General features: G+C 36.5%; 1 protein-coding gene across 1 annotated transcript; it reads right to left on the bottom strand.

Moving 5' to 3' along the window:
- Positions 1 to 150: 150 nt before the first annotated feature.
- On the bottom strand, positions 151 to 18,893 carry trpa1a (transient receptor potential cation channel, subfamily A, member 1a). Its single transcript, XM_052133673.1, has 28 exons — positions 18,876 to 18,893; positions 18,273 to 18,397; positions 18,026 to 18,176; positions 17,698 to 17,873; positions 17,502 to 17,609; positions 16,998 to 17,106; positions 15,042 to 15,187; positions 14,795 to 14,931; positions 14,653 to 14,701; positions 14,470 to 14,569; positions 14,247 to 14,347; positions 9,517 to 9,686; positions 9,201 to 9,365; positions 7,960 to 8,074; positions 7,585 to 7,751; positions 7,395 to 7,485; positions 7,089 to 7,148; positions 5,339 to 5,437; positions 5,191 to 5,261; positions 4,973 to 5,126; positions 4,763 to 4,852; positions 3,879 to 4,048; positions 3,610 to 3,739; positions 2,547 to 2,729; positions 2,387 to 2,455; positions 1,673 to 1,777; positions 511 to 620; positions 151 to 345 (listed from the first exon to the last, which is right to left on the bottom strand). The coding sequence occupies exons 2-28, from the start codon at positions 18,372 to 18,374 to the stop codon at positions 156 to 158; spliced, it is 3,318 nt and encodes a 1,105-aa protein (XP_051989633.1). The 5' UTR covers positions 18,375 to 18,397; positions 18,876 to 18,893; the 3' UTR covers positions 151 to 155.
- Between the last annotated feature and the right edge of the window lie 1,058 nt (positions 18,894 to 19,951).

Consider the following 19,951-nt stretch of genomic DNA (forward strand, 5'->3'; position numbering starts at 1 on the left):
ATTTGGTTGTAGCCTTGATGTTGTACAGAATCAAGTTAATACTGAGAGATTTTAGCCACATCATGTAATGGTGTGTTGTTCATAGAAGTGTTTCAAGTGACATCTTGAAAACTTGCCAACCTTTTCCACCTTTATATGACACTTAGACGGCAAGCTCATTTCTTTCTGGCGGTAACTGCCCTGAGCAGTGGACCCCATTTGCTCCTGGTGAGAAGTTTCTCCTTCAGCTCCTGAAAGATTGGGGGGCCGTCATGGTCTTCAGCCTCTGAGCTGATCTCCATCTTCTGCACTATGAGCTTCAGCAGGTTGTGTTGCTTTTCCATAGTCTCTGACATCTCCTTCAGCCTGTTAAGTCACATCACATGGTCTGACATGAAGACATTTTGGGATTCATGCTGGACTTAAATTGTAAGAATTCAAATTTAAATGCATACCATCATAACTGCAAGTCAAGTTTTGCTAATGTAGTTACGCATTTTTTGTGAAAGCAATTTCTCAGGTTGGTGTTACCTGTATTTCTGTTTGGTTAGCTCCCGTTCCAGTGGAGTTGACTGGTGGGTGGTGGGGCTGAGACGGGTCCTGACCCTCCGCACATCATTCCCAATGAAAAACCTCCATTTCTGTTCACAAGCACATTAAATCTGCACATTTAGATCTGATGGAAAATGTCAGTGTCAACAGAGTAATGTTTAGACTGCGATTTCTCGACTTTTTTGCTTCTTTATGTTTAGTTGGTGTGTAGATCCAGTTAGCATACATTACAATAAGATGATGATCCGCACACAAATACTAACCTTATTTGTGTAAAGTTATAGCCAATATTACAACTTTGTTGTCATGACAATGTAACACTGGTAAGACCTTTAATCTGATAAATGCAAATTCCTGATTTTATCACACTGTAATCATGTTAGCAGGTAAAGTAGCTACAATTTTGCAAAAGTATATTAATGTCTATGAACTGGTCCCATTCACTTCCATTGTAAGTGCCTTACTGTAACTGAATTTTATTTTATTATTTTTAATAAACGAGGGATGATATGATGTTTCTTTTTTCTTTTAGTAATCAACATTATCCCACATATGCTGTTGATAGAGCTTAACCTTCATAAAACATGGAATATTCCTTAATGGGCTGTTGAGATTTTAAGAGTTTAAGAATTAGGTGGCCCCTTTAAGTGCAATGTAAACAAACCTGTTGAACTATTTGCCAATTGCATACATATTCATAGCAAAAAACAGGAATATGCATGTTGTGATAAAAATAGGATTGCTGTGTAAATCACAAGATGTAACGTACATTACAATAAGACGATGATCTGCACACAAATTATACTTTTTACATTGTTTGGGGAAACCACAGGTGTTTCGGCACTTGGGCCTTCCTCAATAATGAAGTGATAGAAATGTATTATTTATGTGTGTATCGCACTGTAAAATGTCCTCACAGAGTTGGGAAAAAATAAGCATTACTTTGACAGAAAATACTTTACAGAGCTCCCATTTTTGTTACAGTTCATAATAACTATTTTGTTTTGGTAAAGACAGCATGGCAATGTCGGAGTATACTGTGATTGTAAAGCATTTATCGATTTACAATATATCGCCCTTCATATATTGGCTTGCCCTTTGATACATAATATGTAAGCATTTATGGTGTTGGTTGTCAGACCTTTCCTCTGAAACATCTGTTTGGGTATTCTTTAATGGAGACCTGGTCCACCCTCTTCATAAACCAGTAGGGAAGCCTCTCTTCCAGATTTGTGTGTAGATCAATCTGTGGAGTGGCAATGATCAGCACACCACTGTTTTTACAGAGAGGTACAGTACTGTGCAAAAGTTTTAGGTACTTGTGAAAAAATTTGCATAGTGAGGATGTCTTCAAAAATAATGTCATAAATAATTTTCATTTATCCGTTGACATCATACAAAGTCCAGTAAACATAAAAAGTTACATCAATATTTGGTGTGACCAACTTTGCCTTTAAAACAGCACCAATTCTCTTAGGTACACCTGGACAGTTTTCTTGGTTGTTGGCAGATAGGATGTTCCAAGCTTCTTGGAGAATTTGCCACAGTTCTTTTATCTATTTAGTCTCAATTGCTTCTGTCTCTTTATGTGGTCTCAGACTGACACAATGTTCAGTGGGGGGCTTTGTGGGGGCATGACATCTGTTGCAGGGCTCCCTGTTCTTCTGTTCTAATCTTTTCTATTTGCCAAAGTAATGTTTGTGAGTCTAACATTTATATTTCCTATTGACACTTAAGCAGAAGATATAAATAACCATCTTAGACAAATGCTTTTGTGAAACAACTTATGTGCCTAAGCATTTTGCACAGTAATATCATTTATTCTTATCATGAGAGTATCAGATTTTGGACATACCTGCATTGCAATACGCTTTAAGCATGCATTTGTCTGGACCTCTGCTATGTCACCAACAGCCAAACCAATCTAGTCAAAAATGAAATAAGTGAGTTTAGTATGTAACCTGTTATAGTGTTCTTGTATGTCTAATTCAGACCCGGTTTTCTGTAGGACTTACCAGTAGGTTCATGAGAAGTATAGGTACAAGTAAGACAAACCAAACAAACATTGCCATTGTCAAGAAAGGGAAAGGAAGTTTTCCTTGTAGAAAGGGTTTCAGGAAATTGTCTTGGTAGTTGATTTCTCCCACCATCATGACAAAGGTCTGCATCAGTGAAAGGAACATCCTTCCAAAATGTCGCTGTAAAATACATCCATATTTTCCACTTTTATTGGGGCTATACAAGGTAGTAGGCCTATTCAAAAATCCATTCATCCACACTCACAGAACACTTTATTAGGAACACCTGTACACTTACTTATTCATGTGATTATCTAATCAGCCAATCGTGTGGCAGCAGTGCAATGTATAAAATCATTCAGATACGGGTCAGGAGCTTCAGTTAATGTTCACATCAACCATCAGAATGGGTCAAAAATTCAATCTCAGTGATTTTGATTATGGCATGATTGTTGGTGCCAGACAGGCCGGTTTGAGTATTTCTGTAACTGCTGATCACCTGGTATTTTCACACACAACAATCTCTACAGTTAACTCAGAATGGTGCCAGCGGCAGTTCTGCAGACGGAAATGCCTTGTTGATGAGAGAGGTCAACAGAGAATGGCCAGACATGTTTGAGCTGATAGAAAGACTACAGTAACTCAAATAACCACTCTGTACAATTGTAGTGAGCAGAACAGCATCTCAGAATGCACAACACATAAAACCGGATGAGCTACAACAGCAGGAGACCACATTGGGCTCTTTATTAGGACCACAGTGTTCTTAATAAAGTGCTCAGTGAGTGTATTTTATATATTATATGATATATGTGACATCATTTTGAGTCACTTTGACTCAGAAACACAAGTCTCGGCTTTCTATAGATATGTTTATAATCTTTCCCGTAGTTCATCAACTTTATTTAAATTATTTACCGGTAAATATTGGCTGAAACTTTCCTTTTACTTTAGTGTATAATGATCAAAATACATTCCTTGGTCAAAGTTATGGAGCAGGCCACAAATATTGTTTGTATGCATCTTCATATGAATTGTTTTTGAACTCTCATTTACCCACCTGTTCGATCATCAAGGCATAGAAGGATAAAGCGAATGCCAATATCAAGTAGAAGAACAACACAATGATGCTCAGCAGTGTCCGTGAGATCTCTCGAAACATGACCACATAAATACCAATCCGTTCAAACCTGAAGACATGAGAGAATTTGTTAAATATCTGACAGCCCACAGTTTACAAATGATAAGTCCTTAATGTTATGAAATGCTTCTATTACATAATTCTGTTTTTGTTGTGGTTTTATTTAATGTCATTGCTGTGTTCCATACCGTTGGAGATAGAGAAGGAGATTCATCCATGAGGCCAGAGCTGCCAGTGCTCCAGCCTGCCAGTGCCAGGTACTTTTCAGATTCAGTAGCAGTGGCACCACAAACAGTAGAGCACAGATGGCAGCAGCCCAGTCCATGTAGTTTGACAAATCTCGCAAATAATTCATCCTCTTCCAAACGAAAGACACATTTTTTAAATGAATTAAATTGATTCATGCACAAGTATGCAAATCTTTAATAAAAAATAATAATAAAAAAAAAACAGTTCCATGTTGAATTAAGCTCTATTGACAGCATCGATTTTTGTGTTTTTTTTTTTTTTGTATAATGTTGATTATCACAAAAAATGATGCCTAATTAAAAAAAAAAAAAAAAAAGATAAACAAATCATGCTTACAGTGAAGCACTTACAATGGGAGGAAAGGGGCCAGTCTATAAACATTAAATTACCCACTGTTTCAAAAGTATAGCCAGAAGATGTGTTAGCATGCTTTTAGTGTGATAAATTGCTTAATAACCTTATCTGTGTAGAGCTATAGCCAATATTACAACTTTGTTGTCATGACAATGTAACTGGTAAGACCTGCAATCTGATAAATGCAGTAAATTCCTGATTTTATCACACTGTAATCACGTTAACAGGTAAAGTATTTTAATGTTTTTGAACTGTCCCATTCACTTACATTGTAAGTGCCTTACTGTATCCGTGAATTGTATTTTATTATTTTTAATAAACGAGGGATGATTTTATTTTTATTTTGATAATCAACATTATGCCACAAATGCTGTTGATAGAGCTTAACCTTCATAAAATCTGGAATATTCCTTAATGGGCTGTTGAGTTTAAGAATTAGGTGGCACCTTAAAGTACAATGTAAACAAACCTGTTGAACTATTTGCAGAATCTCTTTGCCAACTGCATACATATTCATAGCAAGAACCAGGAATATGCATGTTGTGATAAAATACGATTGCTGTGTAAATCAAAAGAAAATCATCAGAAGTCGCATATTTTTCTTCTTTAGGTATACAGTATGACAATGTACATAAAACCTCAGTTTTCTATGAATTTTATTATTGTCTTTACACAGTACCTTGTACAGGGATGTGCAGACCATTTGGACTGATGTCACATTTCTTTCACTGTTCAGTGTGGGCTTCAGATTCACAATGAGGAGAGTTAAGGGAAACACCCCCAGTGCATACACCGTCATATTAAGCAAATGTGCCTTGATGCCATAGGCATTCCTGTAAAACAACTGTTTTTTAGCTCAAGATGTTGAGACAAACAGATATGAAATTGCAAACTTACCATTTCATCTCCAAATATTTCTTGCAGACTGGATGGGTCAACAAGCTCATCCGATTAAAATGTACCATTGCCTGTGATGAAACAAATGTTATGAACTTGACCATTCACAATGGACACCATCACAACATATCTTTAAAAAATTACCAACATTTAGTGCACTGAGAGGTTTGTAGCTACTGTCTCTTTCTGTGGTTGCTTTTTTAAGGTTTTGCAGTGGATGCTGAAGCCATCTGAAATTGTACTCGATCTGTGTAAAGGAGAACATACAAGGTTTAAATGTTGGAGGCATTTCACTGGCAAATACAACAGAAGTTCCATATCTGTCACTCACTTGAAGTTGTGTTGATGTAGTGACACTAGGGGTCAGACTTGGGAGCCCCAAACACCACTGATATTTGAGAAAAGGCCAATGAGAATTGGCGAGTGGAATTTGTATGCCACACTCGGACATACAGGTATAAAAGGAGATGGATTGCAACCACTCATTCAGATTTGTTCTTCGGAGCGAAGTAGTGTTGAGAAATCCACCAGCGTTCCATTCACCTCTGAAGTGAAGCAAAAGTGTAAAACAGCTGTTGAATATATGGCACATTAAAGAGGGTTCTCCCTTTCTCGCACAGATAAGTGCAGAGAATGCCCCTGGGTGCTTCAGCAGCCACACTTGAGGAAAATAAAAGAGTTTATTTTCTCTAAAATAGTTTTTACATTGTCTTTTTAAAGATGCCTTTCCATTTATGTGCAGTTCCTGGATGTGGTCGTTATCTCTTCGCCTCTGATGGCAACGATCGCTGTCTCATGTGTTTGGGTCGCAGGCATGCTGAGACAGCGTTTGTGAATGGTTCATGTTCTCACAGCAAGAACATGACCATGGCAACTTTGCAGTCATGGCTCTATTTCTTCAGAGAGGAAGACACTCCAGCCTCTCCCCACCCCGGTCCTTCTGCCTACGTGCATAAGGCTGTGACGGTTAGTGCTGGGGTGATTTGGGGACTACAATGGGAGCATTTCCGCCGGGTGAATCCCCATGGACCTCCCATATCCCAACACGCTCGTTGAGTTGTCCCACCATCTGGTGCGGTCACCCGGTCTGAGGCCGTCGCGGACCTGGCGGCCATGCTTGCCCGGCCTGCCACGAGCGTCGGGCTGGAGTGGAACCCTAGACTCTGCCCTGAGAGTTCACAGCTGGATGACTGGATCTTGGGCTCTGAGAACTCATTTAATTATTCTCCTTTTATACCCATATGTCCGGGGGAGTGGCATGCAAATTCCACTCACCAATTCTCATTGGCTTTTTCTCAAATATCAGAGGTGTTTGGGGCTCCCTAGTCCGACCCCTGGTGTCACTACATTGACAAAACCTCCCGTTCCCTCCATCAGACAACAGAGGTTACAATAGTAACCAAGACGTTGTTACCGTAGGCTTCTATATTACACGGAAAGAATTTAACTAAAGACTTCACAAAACAAGAAGAAAACCACACACTACAACAAAACAACAATATAAATGGTGTAAATAAACTTGCAATCAGTGAAACCATGCAAGCACATGAATTATTCAAGCCTGGTGCATGCTGGGAACAACAGCTTCGAAAAGTTAAGTAAAATGTACTTATTTTAATTACCGGTGAAATTTACTCAAATTTACAAATAAATATGACGTTTTTCTTCTTAAAGGATGGATACATAATGACGTATTGTAAAGATAACAAACAATAATAAATCATTTTTACCTATAAGGTAGACCATTCATTTTTATGTTTGAATTGAGTAAAAATGTAGAATTTACTTAATATTATCAAGTTCACGCTTTAACTTATTTAATGTAGAAAGTACTTAATCTTTTCTGCTATATATACTTCACCACAAAAAAAATTTTCATTGTACATAAGAAAACTTACACAGTAATTGCAGCTGTTTACATCTTCATCTGACTCCGTTATGCAAGTGTCCAGAAGATGCTGTGGAAAATATACAATGCTATGTTGGTTATAGCCTTAAAGAGAAACAAAAAGAGATTTTGTTTGACAACCTCAGTCATTATTCACTTTCATTGTTTGTTTGTTTTGTTTTTTCAATGAGAGTGAATGGTGACTGAGACCAACATTCTGCCCTAAATCTCCTTTTTGTGTTCCACAGAAGAAAAAAAGACATGGGTTTGAAACAAGATGATTTATTGTACTAAAGTGACAGTAAATAAATCTCACTTTAAAGGACTCTGGAAGGAACTCTATCATGTCCATTACAATGTAGCGTTTTGCTGAATTTGGTTTATATGTGGTCATTGCCTCTTCACACCTGTGTTAAACAAAGCTGATATTAATAAAATGTTGGGAGATTGAACAAACATTGAACATATGGAGATTCAGATATTAAAAATCTAAAAGAAATTTTTACCTATCACTCTCAATCACAGCATTGGCAACCTCTTTCCTCCCATTATGCACAGCCTCATGCAAGAATGAGGCATCGCCCTTGTTGAGAATTAACTTGGCCCCTCTGTATAACAGCAGTCTAACTGCTGCCACATGCCCCGCCCTGGCAGCTAGATGCAAAGCTGTGTTCTGACAGATTTCAATATGCATATCAACACAATAAATAATGTATTCCCTGTAAGTAATCTCAAGATGATCAGTACAAAATCCATTTTTCAAGTTTTTATAAATTTTCTCCAAAAAAACTGGCATATAACTTAAAACAAAATCAGCTGTTGAACCTATGATAACTGAATTGTAATAACAGTATTTTATAAAATTATTGAATCAGTTCTACCCCATCTCCATCCATTTTGTCCAGAAATTTGATATTAGATGTCAGCAAAGTATCCATAGTCTGTGTGTATCCTTCAGATGCAGCATGATGGAGACAAGACCATCCTTTGTAGTCACTAAACAAAGTACACAAATAAAACACTCAAGATTTGATTCATTGCTTATTTGAGGATCATGTTGAAAGCGTGTAAAGTGAACAATGGCTGTCTAACAGTCTATAACTTTTTTTTTTCTTCTATTTTCCGATGTACAACACAGATAATAATTGCATACAATGGGCTAAAGGAACACCTTAAGAACATTTAGCTTTGTTTTTTCCTGGTCAAAAAGTGTATCAAGATTGAAAACAAACATTTCTTTTTATTAAATATTAATGGAGTGACATCATTTGTGAGAAAATAAATAATAATTGATGGTTGTTTTGATTACAATTCATAAAAGGCTTCCTCACCACCTTTTTTTAAAAATAAGGGGTTTAATGTGATATCTTGTAAATATAGGGACAAGATATAGGGCAACATTTTTCAACTTAGGCAAACGTTTTTGAGACAGCAAGATGCTTTTTTGAGTAACAAATTAAGATAATACTTATTCAAAATAACTACTTCAGAAAAGGGTTAACCATTTTCTATTATTTCAATCACATTTGGCTTTCATAACATCTCAAGTATTCTATAAACAAATTAATCTCAATTCTGATTGGATCAGTCAAAGTGAGCCCACTTTGACAAATCTATTTGCCCCACTTAAGAAAAACAACATGTTTTATGTGGGCCTTTAGCCCCTGCAACAGGATTGTTTTTTAATGTATTTTTTACCCCAATTATTATCCTTTCATTTATTGGACAGTTATTAAAAAACTTTTGATTTAATGACCTTGAACAAAACTGAAAACGATAAATAATAATTTTGTCTAAAACTAAATCGCATAATTTCAGGGATTTTCATTAGCTACATACATTTGCAACATTTTTATAATTATTAAATATTATATCAAATGACCTCAAAATGTAACTTTAGACAATGCACGCAATGATTTTATGGATCAGGAATATTTTGCATTGTATGTGACAAACAGGTGTTAAGGACAGTATTCTAGTAGGTTTTGATGCTGTTTAGTGGTTTGGGAGAAAATTAAATCAAAAGTGTCTTTTACCCCAGGGGGCCTTTAGCCCCATTGTACCATAATAATAATAATATTCATAATAAAACAGACTATGTGAATTGTTTGATCACTTGTACCTGTGAAACAAAGCCCCTTTGCGGAGGAGAAGCTCAACAACTTTAACATGACCGCCACGAGAAGCCAGGTGCAGCGGGGTCATTCCATTCTCATCCCCCTCATTCAACAGTCTGGTGTCTGTTATCATCTCCAAAAGCTTATGGCAGGTGTTGATCCTCCCATATCTGCGCAGAAACAGAAACTGATGCACTTGAATATATGTGATATCAGTAACTTGCATTCAGTTTGTTGAAAACACATATACACACCTAAGAATGTTCAACACTGTTTTCATATTGGCATTTTTTAATCGTCACAAAGTAACAATTTGCTTACTCAGCCGCAAAATGCAGAGCAGATTTCTTCTGTTTGGACTTCTGGTTGAGCGAGACCTCTAATCCCAGCATGTTCTTGACAGACTCTGGTATTCCCAGTCTACAGGCATAATGAAGGGGAGTACAACCCTCAATGTCCTCATCATTGAGGAGCTCTCTCACACTCTTGTGCTGTAGATAAACCAAATCAGCCTTAGTCTCAGTTAACACAGTCTTAGTTCAATCTTGTTAATGGCACTAACAGTAGATGGCAGCAATGACTTAATTTTAGGATCCTTCAGAAGAAGCCATGGGTAGTGAGAAAACCATGATGTGGCCAAAAGTTTGTGGACACCCAAACACCAAATACAGAATGTACTTGTTGAGCACTTTATTTTAAAACTATGTGAATTGATAGGGAGTCCGTCCACCCTAACAAATTTCACTATTCTGAGAAGAATTTCCACTAGATGTTGCTACATGGCTGTGGGGATTATCTTCCATTTCAGACAAAGGAGCATCAGTTAGGTCAGGCACAGATGTTAGGTCATGGGGTCTGTCTCAAAGTTAATGATCCAATTCCTGAAATGTCCATTTGAATTTATTACAGGTTTTGTGGAGACCAGTCAAGTCTTCCACACCAGACTCTCATGGACTTCGCTTTGTGCACAAAAACTCCCAAACTGTTGCCACATAAGCCCAATGTATACTTTGGTACAGGACACATGACGTGAATCTGAATTAAAAATAAAAGGGTGAAATGATTACAGAAATAAATAGAAATAAAAAGATAAAAAAGCTATTTTCAATATCATAATAAATGAAACATTACATTAAAATTAGTTTACGTGCAGGGTCTAAATTTCCCTTAATGCTGACTGAAAGATACTGTTGCGCATAAAACATGTTCAAAACAATGCAAGGAATGCAACAACAACAAAAACAGACACAGACACTCGTAGCTTGTTTAGAACATTTAACACACTTCTCTGCCCTCCCCCTCCACCACCTGACACATCACTGACAGCAGATATATTCGCCACATTTTTTACTGATAAGGTTACAGCCATCAGCAATACATTCACAGCACCACACCCTGTCAAACACCTGGCTCCTGTATGCAACCCTTCTTTCCCTATGTTCTCTCCTTTAACTGACACTGAGGTCTCTAAACTCCTCCTCTCCAACCACCCCACAACCTGTTCCCTTGACCCCATTCCATCACACCTTCTCCAGGCCATCTCTCCGTCCATCCTACCGGCACTTACACACATAATTAACACATCCCTTCTTGCAGGCACTTTTCCCACTACATTTAAGCAGGCTCGAGTAACCCCACTGCTGAAAAAACCTGCACTTAACCCCACACAGATAGAACACTACAGACCAGTCTCTCTCATCCCATTCATGGCAAAAACACTTGAAAGGGCAGTTTTCAATCAGATCTCCGCCTATCTCTCACAGAACAAGCTGCTGGATGACAATCAGTCGGGCTTCAAAAGTGGACACTCCACTGAGACTGCCCTGCTGTCTGTCATCGAGTCGCTGAGACTGGCGAGAGCTGAATCGAGATCATCCGTTCTGATTTTGCTGGACCTTTCTGCTGCCTTTGACACAGTCAACCATCAGATCCTACTCTCCACCCTCTCTAAACTGGGTATCACTGGAACTGTGCTTGACTGGTTCAACTCTTATCTCTCAGAAAGGTCCTTTGAGGTAGCATGGAGAGGGAAGTATCCAAGCCACACCAGTTACTTACTGGGGTACCTCAGGGATCAGTGCTTGGGCCACTTCTCTTCTCCATATACACAACATCACTGGGACCCATCATCCAGTCACATGGTTTCTCTTACCACTGCTACGCTGATGACACGCAACTCTACTTGTCTTTCCAGCCCAACGACACCACAGTGACCGTTCGAATCGCTGCCTGTCTGGCAGACATCTCGGCCTGGATGAAGGAACACCACCTTCAACTCAACCCTGCCAAGACAGAACTCCTTGTCTTTCCAGCCAACCCTGCTGTTGAACACAACATCACCGTGCAGCTGGGTCCAACTACAGTTTCGCCTTCCAAAACGGTCAGAAATCTAGGGGTAACCATTGATGATGAGCTAAATTTCACAGACCACATTTCAAAAACTGCAAGATCTTGTAGATTTACACTCTACAATATCAGGAAGATAAGACCCTTCCTCTCTGTACATGCCACACAACTGCTCGTTCAGTCCCTTGTCATAACTAGACTGGACTACTGTAACGCTCTCATTGCAGGCCTTCCTGCATGTGCTATTAGACCTCTCCAAATGATCCAGAATGCAGCAGCACGTCTGGTCTTTAATGAACCTAAGAGAGCACGTTACACCACTCTTTGTCTCTCTCCACTGGCTGCCGGTTCATGCCCGTTTTAAATTCAAGGCCCTGATGCTGGAATATAAAACAGTCACTGGGTCTGCTCCAGCATACCTTAAAACATTTATGCAGAGCTACGTTCCCACCAGAAGCCTGCGGTCGGCTAAGGAACGTCGCCTTGTCGTACCAAAACAAAGAGGCACCAAAACACTTTCCCGGACTTTCAGTTTCATCATACCACGGTGGTGGAATGACCTTCCCAACTCAATCCGGAAGCTAACTCACTCTCTATCTTCAAAAAACGGCTAAAAACACATCTTTTCCAAAAGCACTTAACCGGTCAATAAAAAAAAATAAATAAATAAATAAATATATATATATATATATATATATATATATATATATATATATATTTACATTTCTTGTTGCACTTAAATCTGTTTTGTATACTATTATGATGATAGTGAAACTTTGTAATATGGCACTTTTTGTACCACTGTCTCCCTAAGATGATTCGCTGATGTTCTTCCTCTTTTGTAAGTCGCTTTGGATAAAAGCGTCTGCCAAATGAATAAATGTAAAATGTAAATGTAAAAAACACTAAAAAAGCAGGGTCACTTAGCACAATTGAGGGGGTAGAGCAGTTGTTTGGTACAGGGGCCACATCAGGCTTTAAAGGGATAATTCACACAAAAATTTAAATTCTCTCATTATTTAGTCACCCCCCGGATGTGTATGACTTTCTTTCTTCAGCAGAACACAAATTAAGATTTTTAGAAGAAAATGTCAGCTCTTTTGGTCCATACAATGAAAGTGAATGGGTGCCAAAATTTTGAAGCTCCAACAATCACATAAGTCAGCCTAAAAGCAGCCTAATCCATGTGACTCTAGTGGTTAAATCCATGACTTCAGAAGTGATATGATAGGTTGGGTGAGAAACAGATCGATATTTAAGTCTGTTTCATCTATTTTGAAAGCATCATCACATGGATACGTATACGTCATTACCAAAGCAACCCATGCAGATAGGTTGGTTATGTCTGAACGCGAAGAAAAAAATCTGATTTGCCTGCAGTCTGAACATATGCATGATGCTCAATTTTCTGAAGTTTGTGACTGGTGGAATATTCTGCCTGAAGTATTAAAAAAAAAACATGATAAAGGCTAAGCATAGTTCTAAATAATTTTATCATCTCTACTTTCCTGGTAATTTATAATACAAATTAACACACTCTCTACATCAGGGGGTCGGTATTATATATATATATAAAAAAACTATTAAATATGAAATATTAAATAAATATAAAATATATAATATATATATATATATATAAAATATTACTATTAAATGTATTATATTAAATTAATACTTTTAAAGCTACTTTTAATAGCCTTTATATGACAGCCTACTATAAAGTACTCAATTCGGTTACATGTACACTTCAAGTCAAAAATTTTTATGAAAATAGGATTTTTGTCCCACTGTTTATGCTCACTGTAGACCAAACCATCAAGTCGGGCATTGGCGGAATTATAAAGTGTATTTGATCGTTTAGTCGCGAACCCGCAATAGCGTTCAAACATTAGCGTCTGTCAATCAAACAGCATGCACCGACAGACGTTAGGAAAAAACGAAGTCAATATTTTATATTTTATCTAGATCAGTCAACCATTGGTGCTTTTGCTATCGTGATTGATGTAATGAACACCACTGTTCTAGATGTAGAATATAGGCTAAGTATAGAAAATTACTCAAAAGTTTATCATAAATATTGATCTCTCATTTTTTAACATCACATCAACCCTATAATCTCAGTGATAGACTGGTAAATTACAGGCTACATTATAGACACAGAATCTGGTGATCAGAAATATAAAATTTACCTTGATATGTTTTTTCAAATTAGAGGCAGGATTAATGCTGATATCTGGCTTGAGCAAATCAAACTCACATGACACAATCAATTGCAATTGGCCTTTTTCACTGCGAAAATCCCTTCCAGGTGAAGCTGTAATATTCATTTGTTGAACTGTGCTTGAGGCATCCATAACAGATGGCGCCAGATCTGCAGCTGCTGTTCAAGTTTTTATGTGTGATTTGATTGGATGGAAGTCACGAGACTCCCAATACACCAATCACATTGATAGAGAACAATAAAATCAGGACAGGGAAGTAGCGAACACAGAAGGTTGGAAGATAGCACAATAAAAGTACAGTTACAGTATTAAAATTAACAAAAGTAAAAGTATAAAAAAAATTTAAACTACTTAAAAAAGTACAATTATTTTAAAAAGTAGTTAATTACAGTATCGTGAGTATTTGTAATTCGTTACTTTACACCCCTGCATACAGTAGTACATCAAAAGATGGGCCCAATCTTGAAACCCTGTAAATTTTACCTGCAGTACCTCTGTGGGTAGGTTATTTAGACCCCTGGGCTGCAAGATGGCCAGATGCAAGAAGTTGCATCCACATTTATCTTTTTTCTTCAGATCAGCCCCTAAAAACAAACGAAAACAAACTGATTTATTTGTGTTATTAAGTGTTATCAATCTTGTTGAATATGGTTATAAAATTTGACATTACTATAAGATTTATGTCTAGGACATTTATGAAGATCACCATGAGATAGGAGTAGATTGACAGTTCTCCATGCTCCACAACTTGTTGCCAGAAGGAGTGGAGAATGGCCTTTGCAGTCAACAAAGTCAATGTTAGCACCCTGGAAGAATAATATAGGAGTTTACAATAACTGCCATGATGTTGAGCAGTATATTCCCTTTTAAACAATTGAAATGGTCGTACCTGTGATATAAGGTACTCAGAGAGTTCAAAATGATCAAATATCGCTGCTCTGAAAAAGGTAAGGAAATAAAGCGTGGTCAGAACAGTTGAATTGTTTGGTTTTGATCTCTTGGTTCAATCAGCACATGTAAAGCTAATTTACTTGTGTAGAGGTGTCTGGTTGGCCCCATCAGTGATGTTGATAAGGTCAGAGACTTTATGGTAAGCTGACATCATTACTTTGACAGCTTCAGTAGCACCTTGACTACATGCAAAATGGAGAGCATTAGACCGATCACACTGTGAAGAGGAAAAATGGGCTGCAGTTAGACACTGATAACTTGATTTGAACAAACATTGAGCAGTTATTGTCTGTTGATATTAATTTCTATGACAGGATCTTGCATTACCTGTTGCTGATCAATTTTTGCTCCATAAGCAATGCAGAGCTTAATGACTTCAAGGTTTCCTCCACGTACAGCCAGGTGAAGTGGACTACTGCAAGACTTATCTACATAGTTTATATGCGTGTCAATGGACATACCAACTTCTTCCCCTGTGGAACATGAGAAATATAGGGTACAATGGGGCTAAAGACACACATTAAGGAAAATGTACTTTTTCTGGTCACAAAGTGTATCTTGATTGAAAAAAAAAACATGTATTAATTAATACTGGAGAAATAAAATTTGTTTTATTAGAAATAATAATCGTAAAGTTGTTTTGATTTAAAAAATATTAATTTTTTTAAAGGAGGCAAGGTGTCGCGGGGTAAAATGCTGCCCTGCAGGTACGATATAGTGTAAATATAGGGACAATAGTTATAGGATAACATTTGTCAACTTTTTTTTGGCAAAAACCTTTGGCAAAAAAGGTTGCTTTTTTGAGTAAAATATGAAGATAATGCAGGGTTGGGGAGTAACGGAATACATGTAACGGGATTACATATTTAAAATACTAAAATAAACTGTATTCTACTACAGTTACAATTTAAATAATTGGTAATTAGAATGCAGTTACATTTAAAAAAGTATTTTAATTACTGAAGAGATTACTTTGCATTTTATTGTTTTTTGTTGCATTTTTATTGTTGCATATATTTGTTTCATTTAATATTTAGTCCTTTCGGATGAAAAACATTTATACATATAAATTATGTGATCCAAATTTCATTTGAACAGCAGTGAAACAATTTCTTATGAAGTGTTACATTCATACGAGCAGACAGAGAAGTACGTTTGAAGTTTGGAGTAGAAGAAATAGAAATAAACCTTGTGTAAACCGTCAGCTCTACGCTAAGTTAAAATGCTATTTCTTGCCATTTTAGACGCACGTTACCAGACATGATGATATTATAAGAAAATTCACGTTGGATCTTAATTTTTTTTCTAGTAAGTCATTTGATATTAGGCCAAAAATCATATTCTTGATAATAATTGTTGTATTGTTTTCCTGTAAAAATATCTAAAAATCAATTTGATTTATCTTGTTTTAGAAACATTGCATAAGATATTTAGGATTTTCAGAGAACGTATTTTTTAACATGTGTATTTTGTCTTACTGTACTGACAGAGTTTTTATTGTCAAAACAAGTGAAAACATCGACCAATGCTGAAGAAGTAATCCAAATTATTTAGAATACGTTACTGACCTTGAGTAATCTAAAAGAATACATTACAAATGACATATTAAAGCATGTATTCTGTAATCTGTAGTGGAATACATTTCAAAAGTAACCCTCCCAACCTTGGATAATGCTCATTCAAAATAACCATTTCAGAAAAAGGTTAACCATTTTCTGTTCATTTCAGTCATATTTGGCATTTCATAACATCTTCATTCATAATATTCTATAAACAAATTAATCTCCATTGTGATTGGATCAGTCAAAGTGAGCCCACTTTGACAAATCTAATTGCCCCTCTTAAGAAAAACAATTTGCAAAAACAAAATACTATTAAAAAACTTTTGATTTCATGACCTTGAACAAAATTGGAAATTATAAATAACTATTTTGTCTCAAATAAAATGCCATAATTTCTGGGATTTTCATAAATTTGAAAGATTTTTAAAAATGTCAAATATTAGATCTAATGACCTCAAAATCAAAGTTTAGACACTGCATGCAATAATCTCATTGATCAGGAAAATTTAGCCATGTACAGTGGCAAAACAGATGTTTAGGGAAGTTTTGCGGTAGTTGTTTTTGCTATTCCGTGTTTTGGGAGAAAATTGAATGAAATGTTCCTTTAGCCCCGTGGGGCCTTACGCACTATTGTACCCTAAAGCAGATAAGATTGCACTTGCCTCAAGCATGATGTGTCAGGCTGAAAATACACAGTAGGATCACTGATACAGCGTCTCACCTTTCTGAAGAATTACCTCCATGGATTTCTTAGCTCCAAAAAAAGCGGCAGCATGAATGGCAAAATGCCCAAGCTTGTTCTGACGACAGAGTTTTGCACCTTGCTTAAACTGCATGGAGAAGAGGTTACAATAAATGTGTGGTCATATTTTATATATATATATATATATATATATATATATATATATATATATATATATATATATATATATATATATTTCATAACTTTTATTCATTTATAATATATTTTCAATAACTAGGCATATTACAATGGAGAAAATAGAATAATTAAGTTAAACTATCAGATTCAGTAACTCATTGATTTCAAATATGGAAGAAGAAAAAAGTGTCCAAAAATTCCACAAATAAAATAACTTGCTATTACTGTGTTCTATCCTTTGTAACACAAACATTTAATGTATCAATTTCCTCTAATGTTTCAAAACCCTTATAAATTGCAAGGGGTCTGTTTTTGGAATTGTCGAAGAATCCAAAATTAACTTACCAATATGCCCAGAGCATCATAGTTATCCAAAGAAGCAGCTAAAATAACAGCGGTGTTCCCCAAGTCCCCTTCCAGGTTCACATCAGTTTGTTTATGTGAGACAAGTAGCTGTAAGAGTATTACGTTATCTACATTGAACACAACTTTGAAAATTTGTGTTGAAAGGTGAATAGCAGATGTGAGCAGGCTGACCCACCTCTACCAAGACATTATTGCCCAGGCTTACTGCAAGATGCAGTGGTGATTGGTGACTATTGTTGAAGATGTTAGGATCTGCTCCTAGGGTCAGCAGCATAGAGCAGCTCCGTGGCTGGTCCCTCTGTACAGCCCAATGAAGAGGTGTATTCCCTTCCTCATCCCTGACATTGAGCTCTGCAGTGACAAACATTTTTGAAATTTGTATGTCTGTCTTTCTTTTCTCTAATGTCCTAACCCTATTCGTTGACATTTTGATATTTTTTTTGTCCAAGCCTGCTTTAGTTGAGCTAACAGAGCTAACAGTTTGGCTGTTTTTTTGGTATCACCTTGTTGTCCAGTGATCTGCACAATAAGTTTGATGGTGCAAACATGTCCTTTGGACGAGGCATAGTGCAGTGGGCTGGCACCGATGTGGTCGCGTATGTCCAGATGCCTGCAGTGCTTCTCCAGAGCAACTGTGTTTCCTTGCATTGCCCACTGAAACCAGTAAAAATTCAATCATTAGGAACATTAGACCACCTGCACAAGCTGTTATCTTACAATACCAATCAGTAAACACAATTTAAAGAGTACCTCAAAAACATTTGTGGATATTTGTTTGCTCTCATCTCCATCTATCACACTGTCATAGGACTGTTGTCTGGATTTTGGCTGACTCTTGGTCATGCACTTCATTCTGCACTTTTTTTTAAGTCATCCTTATAGATTACCAAGAAAAACATCAGAAAATTATCTTTCATGTCCCTGTTATTTCATATATTAGTTGTAAACACTTTGTTTATATTCTTTAACATTAGTTTATGCACTTTAAAGTAACAATGAACAATTAAATTTTTTTAAACTAACATTCACAAAGATGAATAAATGCTATAAAAATATATTGTTCATTGTTAGTTCATGTTACCTAATGCATTAACGGTCAACAAATGTAACCTTATTGTAAAGTGTTATCAATAAATACTGTAACTGTATTGCTCATTGTTAGTTCGTGTTAACTATTGTGTTAACTAATGTTAGCTTATACAATCTTTTTGTAAAGTGTTACCTATTAGCCTTTCTCAAATACAACTGAACATTAGAGCTGCAAACAAGAAAACAGTCATTTAAAGACACAACAACATCATAAAAAGATCAGTGAAAGAACTTGGCTAGGCTTTTAGTCAGGTCCATTCTTACCCATTTGGAATCTCCTCAATATTGGCTTGCGTATGGGTTTTTGCTATTAGTGAGGGGGTTTTTATAGTGTCTTGAGATGTGTCCAGGCTATCAGATTACAATGTTTCACTTAGAGAGAGAGAGAGAGAGAGAGAGAGAGAAAGAAAGAGAGACAGCAACCAGCCAGCTCCTTATTACTTAATGAGACTTACAGTCCACTTAGAAATGAGCAAAAATATGGGGTTATGGATGCAGAGAATCACGTTTCGTTAGCTGTCACTTTATGATGTTTTACGTATGAAATTACATAGTTGTGATATTGTATAATTTACAATAATTATATTTCATTTATTTTATCCGTCTTACTTTCAGTTAATTCAATACAAATGCAGCATTACTTGCGAGAAGTGAGAGTATCAATCAAGAATTTAACTGTTAAAAGGCTACATGTTACTATCAGAGTGGTCATATTGGGTCTAAGATCATTTCCTGTGGGTACTATACAGAGGCTAATATACAACACAATCCCCTTGTTTTGTTTATGAGTCATTTCCTCTCATGTACTCATAAAGAGAATTATTTACAACCAATGGGACTGATTAAAGCATCCCTGGCTTTACAATATAGTAGTGTCTGCATGCTTAATACTAGTGACTGCTAGTTTCTTATGTGGTGTGAACTGTTTTACGTACAATTTAAGAAGTGCTTGTTTTTGCTATAAAGTATTGTTACATTTCAGACTAAATTTCAGATGGTGACTAGACATACAATCATCATGATCATTTAGTTTGGAGCAGAACTAACTAATCATGTGAGGTTTACATTGTTTGATCAGGCTAATCTAATTTGATCCTTTGATATTTAGTTGCATAAAGATGTTTGCATTACTTAGGTACACTAAGCCATAAAACCCTTTTTTTTTTAAGCACATACTGGATGTCTAACAGAAGTACCAAATTTTCTGCCAAAGATCAAATCAATTATAGACACAATGAAAGGATTGAAAGAGTTGCTCATATACTAGCAACAGGCAGATTGCATATGATGCTCATGATATGCACAGTTCAAATACAAATAAAGTTTAGTAGCTTCATTAT

Source organism: Xyrauchen texanus, chromosome 9, assembly GCF_025860055.1.
Source record: "Xyrauchen texanus isolate HMW12.3.18 chromosome 9, RBS_HiC_50CHRs, whole genome shotgun sequence".
Classification (NCBI taxonomy): domain Eukaryota; kingdom Metazoa; phylum Chordata; class Actinopteri; order Cypriniformes; family Catostomidae; genus Xyrauchen; species Xyrauchen texanus.